General features: G+C 38.4%; 1 protein-coding gene across 1 annotated transcript; it reads left to right on the top strand.

The window, feature by feature from the left end:
- The first annotated feature begins 1411 nt into the window (after positions 1 to 1411).
- Positions 1412 to 11042, top strand: dnajc16l (DnaJ (Hsp40) homolog, subfamily C, member 16 like). Its single transcript, XM_053483730.1, has 15 exons — positions 1412 to 1525; positions 3037 to 3233; positions 3324 to 3390; positions 3502 to 3805; positions 5308 to 5492; positions 6248 to 6352; positions 7696 to 7848; positions 8165 to 8295; positions 8486 to 8663; positions 8817 to 8999; positions 9288 to 9364; positions 9624 to 9704; positions 9792 to 9878; positions 10004 to 10174; positions 10466 to 11042. Exons 2-15 carry the CDS (start codon positions 3061 to 3063, stop codon positions 10812 to 10814), a joined length of 2244 nt encoding a protein of 747 aa, XP_053339705.1. The 5' UTR covers positions 1412 to 1525; positions 3037 to 3060; the 3' UTR covers positions 10815 to 11042.
- The last annotated feature ends 882 nt before the right edge of the window (positions 11043 to 11924 follow it).

The raw sequence follows: 11924 nt of genomic DNA, 5'->3' as shown, positions 1-11924 counted from the left end.
AACCTAATCTCATCTGGGTAACTCAGGGTAGTGCAATTATGATTTGCTTCTATATCTGTGTGCTATGTAGTCAAAAGGTGCAGTTGTGTAACCAGGAAATCACACAAGAGTTTCAAGATGAAGTCTATTTTGCTGAATTGTTCATTATAAGACAGGAGTGCAAAACATTTCAGTTGCAGTCTTAAGCCATCGCAACAAAACTACTGATTGCAGTCCAGCGTTGTCTTCATGGTTTGTAAACGCTATCTTTTAGACTGTTCATCCGTGAAGGTGTCATCCTTAGTAGCAGATACTGGTTTCCAAGTGTTGAGAAACTCCACCCAGAAGCAGGGCATCAGGATTGATGAGACAAGTCCGGAGAACAGTTTCAGTGGTATCCCAGGATGCCATATACACGGGTCCAAAGCACCAAGGCCTACCAAGGTTTATTCTTCTAAAACCGTTGAAACATCAGGAAGGTGGTTGAAGATTAATGTCTCATTTAGCTTTGATGTATACATTTATTTCTATTCAGAATTACAAAAGCTTTTAAACAAGATCTGGTGTTGGACATGATGGACAGCAATTTGTGCCAGGTCCTCTTTTTCAGCACTAGCTGGAGGAAGTTCAACCACAGATTTCATTCTCTTAACCACTTTGTACAATCGTGTGGCATCTCTGCTTTTGATGTTCCCTCTCCAACACCTTACAGCCCAGAAGAGGATACTGACCACCAGTAATTGGTAGAACATTAGTAAGAGGTTTATGCAGATGCTAAAAGTGTTCAGTTTCTATCATCTATAATCTAACTATTAGGGATGTGAATCACCAGTCACTTCCCGATACGATACTATCACGATACCTTGCTGCCGATTTGATTAAAATTCTGAATTTATAAAAGTCATGGTTTTATAAATTTTCAATTTCGATATTACTTATTCCCTGATTTTCTTACAATTTTTTAAACCTTTACAATAATGATAATAATGAGTAATGAGTAATGAAGTGTCACCCGTTCCTTACAATAATTTACTTCTGCCACTTAGGATGAAAAAGTGTAAATAGTTCAGAGTGCATCACCTGTAGCATTATACAGAAACCGTGTTGTTCAACTTCACGCCGAGCGCGCGGGTGTGCATTGCTTCTAATGCAGTTTATTTTCTAATAATTTGTTCTTGCAGTATTTCGCGACAAATGTAAAATTGTGTAATTGTGGGCTTGAGACTAATTTGTGCTCATTAATCATTAAAATAAGTGAAATGTAAACATTCGAGGGCTTTTTACTCATAAAAGCACACCTTACTCGAGTTTACTTACGAGCCACTCTTGCCAGCACTAATATGGCGGACATTTTGACGTACGTCCCAGCGACCAGTGCGGCATCTAGGTATACACGTCCATGGATGAACTTCCATGTTTCCGACTATTCACCGGAAAACGAAGTGCTAGTAGGAAAATGCTAGCATAGCAACGGGACCTGCCCATGGCTGCTTGTCACTGAGCATATGTTTTTGTAAAATATAAAAGTAGACCAATTAACGGTTTTGTAAGTACTTTAAAAAAAATCTATTTTGTGTTTAAGAGCGCTTGATATCGCGCAGTGAGTGTGTGTTTTGTTCTGTTTGGAAACCGTTAGCAATTAGCATTAATGTCTAGCCGGCTACATTAGCTTGTTGGCCAGTTTACAGGTTATTTACAAGTGTAGATTGTAGACTGTTTTTACTATTTAGTTTAATTATAAATATCTTTTACACTGTTCTTGATCATTATTTCTCAGATTTCACCTTAAAGGGGTGTGTAAGGTGTTTATGATAATAAATACGCATATGGTTTTGAAATAGAGTTTTAGATTAGATTAGATTAGATTAACCGTTATTGTCATTCTGCAAAGTACATGTACAGAGCCAATGAATTGCAGTTAGCATCTAATCAATCAGAAGTGCATTAGTGGCCTATTTGCAATCAATAACAATGTGCTATAACAAACAGAAGGTGCAGTACCTAATAAGATATGGTGTGTATAGTGATATAGAGTATAACTGTGCAAGCATTGTGCAGTGGAATATAGACATGTCAAAAAGATAACATGCTCTAACTAGAGGGGTACATTTCCTGAAGAACATGTGAGTGGTGCTTGTCATGTCATGAATATAGCTTATGTCACAGCTGATGTTGGTCTCAATGTTAAGTCTATGGGACTTTTTGCCCACCCCTTAAAAAAGTCATATCACCCCATTCCGGAATAAGCCGCACAATTTGACACCTCATTCATGAGTGGGCATTCTGGATTTATGACAAACGGTGCGGGAAGAGTTATGCGCCAAACTTTTGTACGGAAGAAGGATAAAAAGAAAAGAAAAAAAAAGCCTGCGAGATAACATTAGTAGTGCTTTGCAAGCATCACTAATGCTATGCTTCGCAAGCACCACTAATAACATGATGTACATATGAGTTTTGGATGATGCAGAATAAATCTGATTGGAATATACAGTGGTGCAGTGATATGAATGAAGCTGTGCATTATTTACAGACAGTGAGAGTTCAGGAGTGTATTAGGTAACATGCCATGATCAGCTGTTCAATGCGGTAACAGTCAAAGGTAAAAAGCTATTTTTCAGTCTGCTGGTGTGGGCATTTAGGCAACTGTAGCACTTGCCTAATAGAAAAAGAGCGAATGGTCCATGATTCATGAAAAGTCATACCACCGTACAAATTTGGTCTAGAGCTTTATCTAAGCTCTGATGTTCTGTGTGGGAAAAAAAAAAAAACAAGTTTGTTCTGAGCAGCTTTTCCAGCTGGTCAGTTCTTTTCACCTTCCCTATAAATGTTTTCTGATTGCTCTCAAAGCTGGGGAAAAAACTCATCACAAGAAAAGAATGGTCTGCGAGTTTGCCTGGCTTGCACTTTTTTTTCTTCTGGAATTTGATGTAGTTGTGTTTATACATACAAGGATTGTTTTCACTTCTGTTTCACGCCACAGCCTGTCTTTATTTCATAATTTCACCTGACTGATGTGACACATGATCTCATTTTTGTTTTCACTTTTTCTTTCTCTAGGCAGCCTGTCTGCATTTTGAGAAGATGCGAGCGCGCTCCAAGCCCTTCCTGAGCTGTTTGAGCTGTCTGGCTGTAGTCCTGCTTGTTTTGGGGAATGCCTCGGCATCCGAGTTCAATCCGTACAGCGTGCTCGGAGTGTCCCGGCACGCTAGTCAGCCAGAAATCCGAAAGGCTTACAAGCAGCTCGTTAAGGAGTGGTGAGTAATCGTCAAGAGGCATGAAGAAGTTGATCTGTAAATGTGTTGCTGCATGAACATGTTAACTTGCTCAAATGCGTTGTGCTTTAGGCATCCGGATAAAAACAAAGATCCAAGTGCAGAAGATATGTTTATCAAGATTACTAAATCATACGAGGTATGCTTAGATGTTTGCACTTTGTCTTAAAATCTGACACCGTTTGTTTTGTACATGGATTGCATGTTCTTCAGTGTCTCTGTTTCTCCTAACCTGTTGTGTTTTTTACAGATCCTGTCAAGTGAGGATCGCAGGGCGAACTACGATCAGTTCGGCCAAACAGACGAGTCACCACATGGTTTCCGCCACTTCCACGACAGCTTTTACTTCGATCAGTCGTTTTTCCGTTTCACGCAGTCCACCCGAGATTTTACCGACAGCAAGCACCTGCTTCAGTACGAGAAGTACATGAAGGAAGTGGTGCCTGATAGCTTCAAAAGGCCCTACCTGATTAAGATAACCTCAGAGTGGTGTTTCAGCTGCATCCATCTCGAACCCTTTTGGAAGGAAACGATTCAGGATCTGGAGCCACTGGGTGGGTGGTGTGATGTAATGTGTGCGAATAAATTCTATATTTATACCACTGATTGCTCAGAAATTGTATAGGCACTTAGGTCATAGTGTGTTCAACTTATAAGTTCTACATAATCAAAGTCTAGTAATGAAAACATGCAGCAAACCCCCATGATTAATCAACGCAAAGGGGTATAATCTTTAATGCGCTGACTTTTTTTTTTTTTTGGTAAGCGGCCGTAATATTTACGGAAAGTGTCTCCTGTGTCAGGATTCTCTGTGATATGATATGCCCTAGTTTTTTAGGGCCCAAACGCTATAAGGTGCGCAGGTCTTTTAAGGATTGTTTTCCTCAACATTTAGAGCTTTTTTGGGGTCTTATTGTGCTCAAGCACTCATGAAAATTGGCAGACAGGTTTGAATCTGCTGCCATTAGGATGCCTAAGAGTTAGAGGCCTTTTGCTGCATGCATCATACACACTTGAACATATGCACGTGAAACCCGGTACACATTTACATCTCATTGAGCTGAACAACTTTCATATTGCATGTAAAAGTTATAGTCATAGGGTGTGCGTGTAAAACATTTTATTTTGTGTTTGTAAGCGCGTGTGTACAGCGCGCGTGCACTGTTGATTATAACACATGTGCACGCATGTAAAGCAAAAGAAAGTCTCATTAGAGAGATTAAAGATTTTTTAAAGATTCTTTTCAAAGGTAAAGTGCAGGTTAATTTTTTTTTTCTACTTTACAGCAGTGATTCCGTTAGTATGCGTTCACGCGAGTGTCATTAACGATATTGCTTGCTACTTTTTCTGAGAAAACAGTCTTTCGTTAATGTGTGTGTGTAAACCGCAAATGAGAGGAGAAAGGTTTCCTGTGTAAGATGAGAAGAGAGGAGGGGCTGATGCCTCCTCCCCTCTTACTTTAACTTCACACACAGACATTTTGTATTTATTATTTTTTAATAATTTTTTTGGGCTGTGAAACGAATAATTTGAGTTTCCATTATTTCTTATGGGAAAATTTTCTTTAATTTATGAGTGTTTTGGAATACAAGCCCTCTTCCAGAACGAATTATGCTTGTAATCCAAGGTTCCACTGTAACTTGTCTTATAACATTCTACTTTATTAAATCTAACAAATATTTATTGATTTAAAAGTAACCTACTTTTGGGTATACATCACACCAAGTAGATTTTTTTCCTAGAACAGCTAAATAGTGTTTTATTACTTATTTCATTATTGTGGGCATGGTTTATGTAATAAAGCATTGTTGAATAATGTTTGGTTATTGATATGGACCACTAAAATCCAACCAACCAATTATGTTGGGTGTTGCTTTGCAAAGCCTTTTTTTTTATTAGTTTAAATTAAAGATTTCATTCTAACTAGCTTTGTTTAACTTTCAAAATATCTCACTATATCTTTTTAAAAGTTTTTATATCTGTCGAGCCCTCCATTTCATACGTTCTAATTCATTCGACTCCCACGTTTGTATTTTTTTTATAATTTTTTTTTTAGGTGTGGGAATTGGCGTTGTGGATATCGGTTACGAGAAGCGGCTGGCTAATCATCTTGGAGCCCGCAGCGCACCATCCATCCTGGCGCTCATCAACGGCAGAGTGACCTTGTTCCATAACTCTGTGTCCCGAGAGAACCTGAGGCACTTTGTTGAAAGCTTGCTGCCAAATAACTTGGTAGAGAAGGTTAGATGGAAAACTTGTTTGTTAAAACTTAATCATATATGTGATCTATATTATGAGGGGCGTTCAGGTCAAAGCAGGACTTTTTGGCCTTTATTTTTCGATATAATCCCGGGCTACACTAATGCACTTATCCCAGAGTATCACTAGTCTTTGGATGCCAGCAAGGTAAAAAAAAAAAAAATTCCCAGTATGCTAGTGCCATGATCAGACTGACTGCTTCGCATCTGAAATGCTGGCCTCCCAGGAACTCCTGTAAAGGGCATGTGGTCATACTTCCCAGCCGAGTTCCTGTAATGTGCAGTGACTGATTACGTGTACAATTTGCACAGACAGATGTCTCATCCACAAGTTGGCGACACGTTAACCATCGATTTTCAAGGATCAGGCGTTTCCACTTAGTGCATGTTCACAGAAATAACAGAAATGGGCTTCAACCCAAATCGATCAGGATCATCATTTATGGCCTTACAGCCTTCTGTAAAATGTTTGCATCGTTCAAAAGTTTTACTGCAGCTAAAAGTCTCGTCTCATCAGTGATTACGCCTTTGTTCATGAGAAATTTCTTGGGAAAAGTCCCTGGTTTGACTGGAACACCCTTCTTTTAATCCTGGAAATGCTGGCATGAGATATGCAATGTTTGTGTTAGAATAGAATGAAAAAATAATCCTGCCCTAAGATTAATTATTACCATTTTTTATATAAAATATAAAAAATATTATTTTTGATTGTTTATTTATTTATTTATTTATAATCAGGTGACTGATGATGACTACGTACAGTTTTTGAACAGTTGGCGGGAAGAGAACAAGCCTAGAGTTCTACTCTTTGACGCTGCTGCTTCAGCACCATTCATCTACAAGGTAAAATTCTGTGTTTCCGTATATGAAAAATGTAAAAAAAATAAATCTAAATAAAACGGAAATATTAATAAGTGCAACTATCCTAATCAAGACTGCAGCTACCTATTATTTTTTATAATTGTATATTATTGCACTTTTTTTTAATTATTATTATACCGACATTTGATCAAATGAGAGAAATTAATATAAATCAAATCAGAGAAATTGATCAAATATATCATAAGTATCCTACATGTAGACATAAAATTTCATTGTTGATTTAAAGAAGCTTACATTTATGTGGTTATGCCTAAGAAATCTCTTTAAACTATGAGGTTTTTACTTTTAAAGAATTTCTCTGATTTATTACTTCAACCTTTACAAATCTTCAGGTAGTCCCCGACTTACGAACATTTGAGTTACAATTTACGCAGATTGGAAAGAACGAAATGCGGTTCTCCAAGCTTTCGTAGATGCAAACAAATCGCGGAAGTAGCTCGTGTATTGTACAAAAAATAGACACTGCAGTGCACCAGATACCAATATTTACAATTATATACAATTTTTTCGGTGTGTTAGTGAATGTGTAAACTGTGTAAATTTCGGTATAGTGTACGTGTGTGTAGGGAGGGTGCAGGAGAAATGAGGTGGCCTCACGATTCAATGAATCAGTCATGTAGCATGACGATAAAAACAAATACCTGTCCTGTAAAGCTGTCCTGATGGAGAATAATTCTAATTTCGGAAAATCCTCAACAAAACAGCGTTCACAGTCCAATACAGTGTAAAACAGCTTTGAGACAAAGTGATTTAAAGGCGCACTGTTATATTTCACATTTTAGTGTAAGATTCATTTCACTAGGCGTGGTCATGGTTTTTGGCCAAGTAATGGCAGTGAAAGAGAACAGAGAATTATGCAAGTGGATTGGTATGCTTTACATCGTATATTTATGTCAAAGGAGTATGAGTCTCACTTTGTCTTAAGAACAAATCTGACTTAGAAATGTGCTCTCGGAACAGAACTCATTTGTAAGTAGAGGGCTACCTGTATTAAATATCTTCTACAAAACAATATCTAATATGAGATTGGACTAATGAGATTTTGTCTATCATCAACATGCTTAGCAGTGCATCAGTTTGTTTTTCTATTTTAGGTCTTGCTATCCTTGATAAGCAGTGGATTACATTTTAACACAGAATTAGAGGGCTAGTTCATTAAATGACATGTCAACTATAAATATTCACATACACAAATTTTCATAATCAGGAGAGTCAGTTGTTTTGATTAACTGTTTCTGCTGGATGTGACAGGTTTGCGGTCAGGAAAAACAAAACTCTTGCTTACTCTGTTGCTCTGCTTGCAGCTGTCTGCATTCGCTTATCGGGACTTTGTGCGGTTTGGGTACGTGGATCTCAGTGAGACTACACGTATCCAGCAGCAGTTCAGCATCAACATGTACGCTCCTACCATGCTGCTGTTTAAAGAGAACACAGAGAAACCTGCAGACGCCATACAGGTAACAAGCTAAATCTCAGAGCTCACACCGACCCTGAAGATCGAAGGAGACGTTTCTCATTGCTGTGCTCTCAGTTTTAAATAATAATAATAATTTATTCACTGTGGGCATAATGTGATTTACGTGTATCGAGTTGCTGGTTTCTTAGGCACATTAGGTATATTTCATACCATGAGCTGCACTTTGTAAGGCAAATATCCGGGTAACTATTTGAGGGGTTAGTGTGCGTATACAGTATAATATAATGTAGGCATGACATCAGAAAAATAATATATGATGATATTATACTGAAATCTTTCTAATTTTGTACACTCAGTCCAGGGGAATGAAAAGGCAAACCATTGATGAGTTTGTCTCTAGCAACCGGTTTCTGCTGGTGCCACGACTGGTCAATCAGAAGCTCTTTGACGAATTATGTCCAGTTAAACAGTTCCACCGCCGCCGAAAGTAAGAACACTTGCTTATTGTCTTCACATAGGATTTTATACTAAACAAATCCTCCATAAGCTCCACCAGCTTTCGCTGTTTTTCACAGCTGATGCATGTGGCATCTTCAAATTCCGTTTCATTCTACTGAATTCTGAAATGACTTCTAGTGGAATCTCTAAGTTGGCTAACGTGTTCTTTCATGTTTCAGATACTGTGTCTTGCTTATCACTGAGGAGGATGAGACTTTTGAGTCTGTGAATGACGCCTTCTTCGATTTCGCCTCTTCTAACACTAAAGAGGTGGTGAGATTCGCCTACGTCTATCAGAGGCAGCAGCAGGCTCTCTGTGATGCACTGCTCAAAATGGAAGACATGAGGCCTCCCCAGGTCTGAGTCAAACACATATACGAACACTTGAGTTATATATGGCACTTCATGGTTGATTCAAGTTTCAGTTGAAGGATCCTTGTTTGCATCACGTTTACATCAAATGTCCACCTGAATTTATCCTTGTTTGCGTTTGTCCCGAACGTCCGGCAGGTGATCATTCTGGAGAGGCGAAGCGCATCAGGCAAGGTGCTGTACCGGACCATGACAGGCGGCTGGAATGGGAGTGACGACGATAAGCACCGCCTTCACGAGCAGCTGGAACTCTTGCAGAGAGACCCGACGTTCCTCACTTATGACGCCATGCTGCCCGAACTGAACAACGAACTCGCCTCAGTGAGTCTGTCATCTACTTCTACCACTCATGCTGCAACAAATTGATGTTCTGTATGGCATCTTCAGAATAGTTTCAAAAGTTGCCATAAAGAAACTCCCGACAGTGCAGGATTTAGACCTGCCGTGTTAGCAAATCTCAGAGATTGGGTGAAACCAGATTATAATTGGCAGGTATGAAATAATTCGTATTTGTTTCAGAATGTAAGCAAGGTAAATCTAACTGGATTTATCTTTCACAGTCTATTCAGTCCGTGGACTTATTTTTAATTTTATTTTTCTCCATTCCAGATGTTTCTAATTCGGTGGATGAATGCTGCCTGTGATTACCTTTCTCAAGCCTACTTTGACCTTTTCTACTCAAACTGGTAAGCGTGAGACATGTCAGGAGTCACTCTTTCTATTAAAAAAGTACCAGAGGGTTTGTTTGTTAAAAAATGTTCAGTTTCTATTCAGATCTAATTTTTATCCATACCAGTAAGGTTATACAATATAATTTGGTGTATAATGAGTCCTGATAACTTTTCTGATATGTTTTGTCTGAACAGTTACAGTTTAAGTGCAATAAAGGCTAGGGTGCATGGTCTATGATGTGAACCACTTAGTTTAGATTCTCTGTCTTTTCAGGCGAGAGGTGATGCCCATCGTTTCTCTGATCTTCTCTGCACTCTTCATCCTCTTTGGCACCGTCATCATTCAGGCTTTCAGGTAGGACCTGAGATACACTATTTAATCATGACTCATTTTTGGTGCAGCTTGACCTTGCATTCATTTTAAAACTCGACCAATTTACAGTGACTCCGAGGAAAAAACTGCCAAGCGCAAGGCTAAAGAATCTCCGAAGAAAGCAGGGAGCAGTTCTGATACAGAAAACACATCCAGGTGTGACAAAATTTATTATTCTCTACTTTAAATAAGAATAGCTTAAACTGAATGGGATGGATCTATTTTTACAGCACAAATAATTCACATATATAAGTTTTTTTTTTTTTCTTCCCTCATTTCAGCCGTCCCCCAAAGAAGAACTTCGTGGAGGTGACTGAGTTGACAGACGTGACCTACACCAGCAATCTGGTGAAATTAAAGCCGGGACACATTAACGTTGTGCTGGTGCTTACAGACACATCCAAACAGGTCCTCCTAAAGAAGTTTGCCAAAGAAGTGTACTCATTCTCAGGGTGAGGCTCACAGATTTCACAAGTTCAGATTGATGTGTGTATAAATAGGTAAAGAAAACTCCAAGGAGTAGCTGCAGGGTAATTCAGGATGAAGTGTAGGAGTAGGACAAGTTTCAGCACAGAAACAAAACTTTTTAGACGAAAGTGCTGTTTTATTTTTGTTTTATTTTTTTTTTCAAATGTAAATTTTAGTTGTTTATAAGGAATATTAATCTTTCATTGAATATTTCCAATTCTAATGTCATGCCTCTTTATTTATTTATTTATTAATTAATTAATTTATTTTTATAGGTATCAGACTCTTCACTACTCTTTCTTTAATACTGACAAGCACAGTCAGTGGATGGACTCACTCCTAGAGTTGGTACCCTCTGCCAGCCTTTCAGAGGAAGACCAAGATGAAGATGCATCCTCCTCTTGTAAACCAGATTATACCGGCTACGTGTTGGCTCTTAACGGCCATAAAAAGTACTTTTGCCTGTTCAGGCCTACATTCAACAAGGATGAGGAAAACACTGTACAACTCCAGCATAAGTTGGACCGACTGAATTTATGGATGGAGAAGCTGACAGAGGGCACGCTGTCCAGACACTATGTCCCTGCCTGGCCTGATCTCCAGACCCCAACCCCTAATAAATAAGGAGGTGGTTTGAAATTTTGAGGGAATCTTTTACATTTTCAGGTCTGGACTCCACTGTGTGGCTTTTGTGTGTTGTGTTGAAAGCAGGAGTTTATTGATGTTTGATTGGGAGTTGACCGCAGGTACAGTACAGTCTGTGTGTAGTAAGTGAAGCTTGATTAGAAAATGTACTTGCGCAGAACATCATACAGGATTATGCACTGGCTGAGTTTTTTTTTTTTTTTCTTCTTCTTCTTTTTTTTTCCCCCTCTTATGGCAGCACCAGGTACATGTCTTTTGCTGCCAGCAGGGGTTGCACTACTCTCAATAAGGAGGAACAAAAGTCATCGGATTCTATTTTAGCTGCTGTTTCATGCTGTAGAAACATTGACAGATCGGCCTCATATTTGTGCACAGGCGAGTAAGGGGAAAATCCTCCCAGAATGAAAGAGAGTGTACATAACGATTGAACGATGTCTTAGGATCAAGTGATGAGCTACTGTACGTAACACAAACAAATTCGCTTTGGAACGGCATTATTCTAGGAAATTGCTTAAATTGTGTTTATGTGAATTTTTCACTTTACCCACAAATGCTGTTTTAGATTTTAATCTAAAAGTAGACATGGATGAAGTAATTGGATCTAAATCTTATTTTCCTAAGAACTTTTAATGTTGCTTAAAATCCACAGCTTAACCACTAGAGCATTAACTACATAAGTAACAGAAATGTCCATCTTTACTTCACACCTGGTGAAAAGCTATATATCAGTTAAGTTTTTTAGCTGATGAACATGCTTCTAAATGAACAAAACTATGAAAGCAAACAAAACCTATTCAATGCACTATAACTTTTCCATTTATGAGTGTGTGGGTGCTTGTGAAATATGTTGGCTTGCATGAAAAAATGCCTTATTGTTTTGCTTCATGTAGCATCTTTATTTCTATTTCACCACATGGGCCATTTAAAACATAACACTTCTTCTCACTGTTACATTGTCCCATGCTTTATCATTATCATCATCATCCACAAATAATTTCACACAAACTTGTTTGAAACGGTTATGTGTACTGGATCTAAATTATCGATCCTTTTCTCAAAGGTAAAGTTGAATTGTAGCGTCCTGACCTC

The sequence above is a fragment of the Clarias gariepinus genome, chromosome 23, assembly GCF_024256425.1.
Source record: "Clarias gariepinus isolate MV-2021 ecotype Netherlands chromosome 23, CGAR_prim_01v2, whole genome shotgun sequence".
Taxonomy (NCBI): domain Eukaryota; kingdom Metazoa; phylum Chordata; class Actinopteri; order Siluriformes; family Clariidae; genus Clarias; species Clarias gariepinus.
The sequence above is the reverse complement of the archived record's forward strand: the minus strand, read 5'-3'. Positions and strand labels throughout refer to the sequence as shown.

What these genes read in the sequence shown, in the direction of transcription:
- dnajc16l (XM_053483730.1), top strand. Translation starts at nt 3,061, where the DNA reads ATGCGAGCGCGCTCCAAGCCCTTCCTGAGCTGTTTGAGCTGTCTGGCT. An exon ending in CAAATAACTTGGTAGAGAAG is followed by an intron (nt 5,493 to 6,247) that starts GTTAGATGGAAA and finishes ATTTATAATCAG; the next exon opens with GTGACTGATGATGACTACGT. An exon ending in GAAGTGTACTCATTCTCAGG is followed by an intron (nt 10,175 to 10,465) that starts GTGAGGCTCACA and finishes TTATTTTTATAG; the next exon opens with GTATCAGACTCTTCACTACT.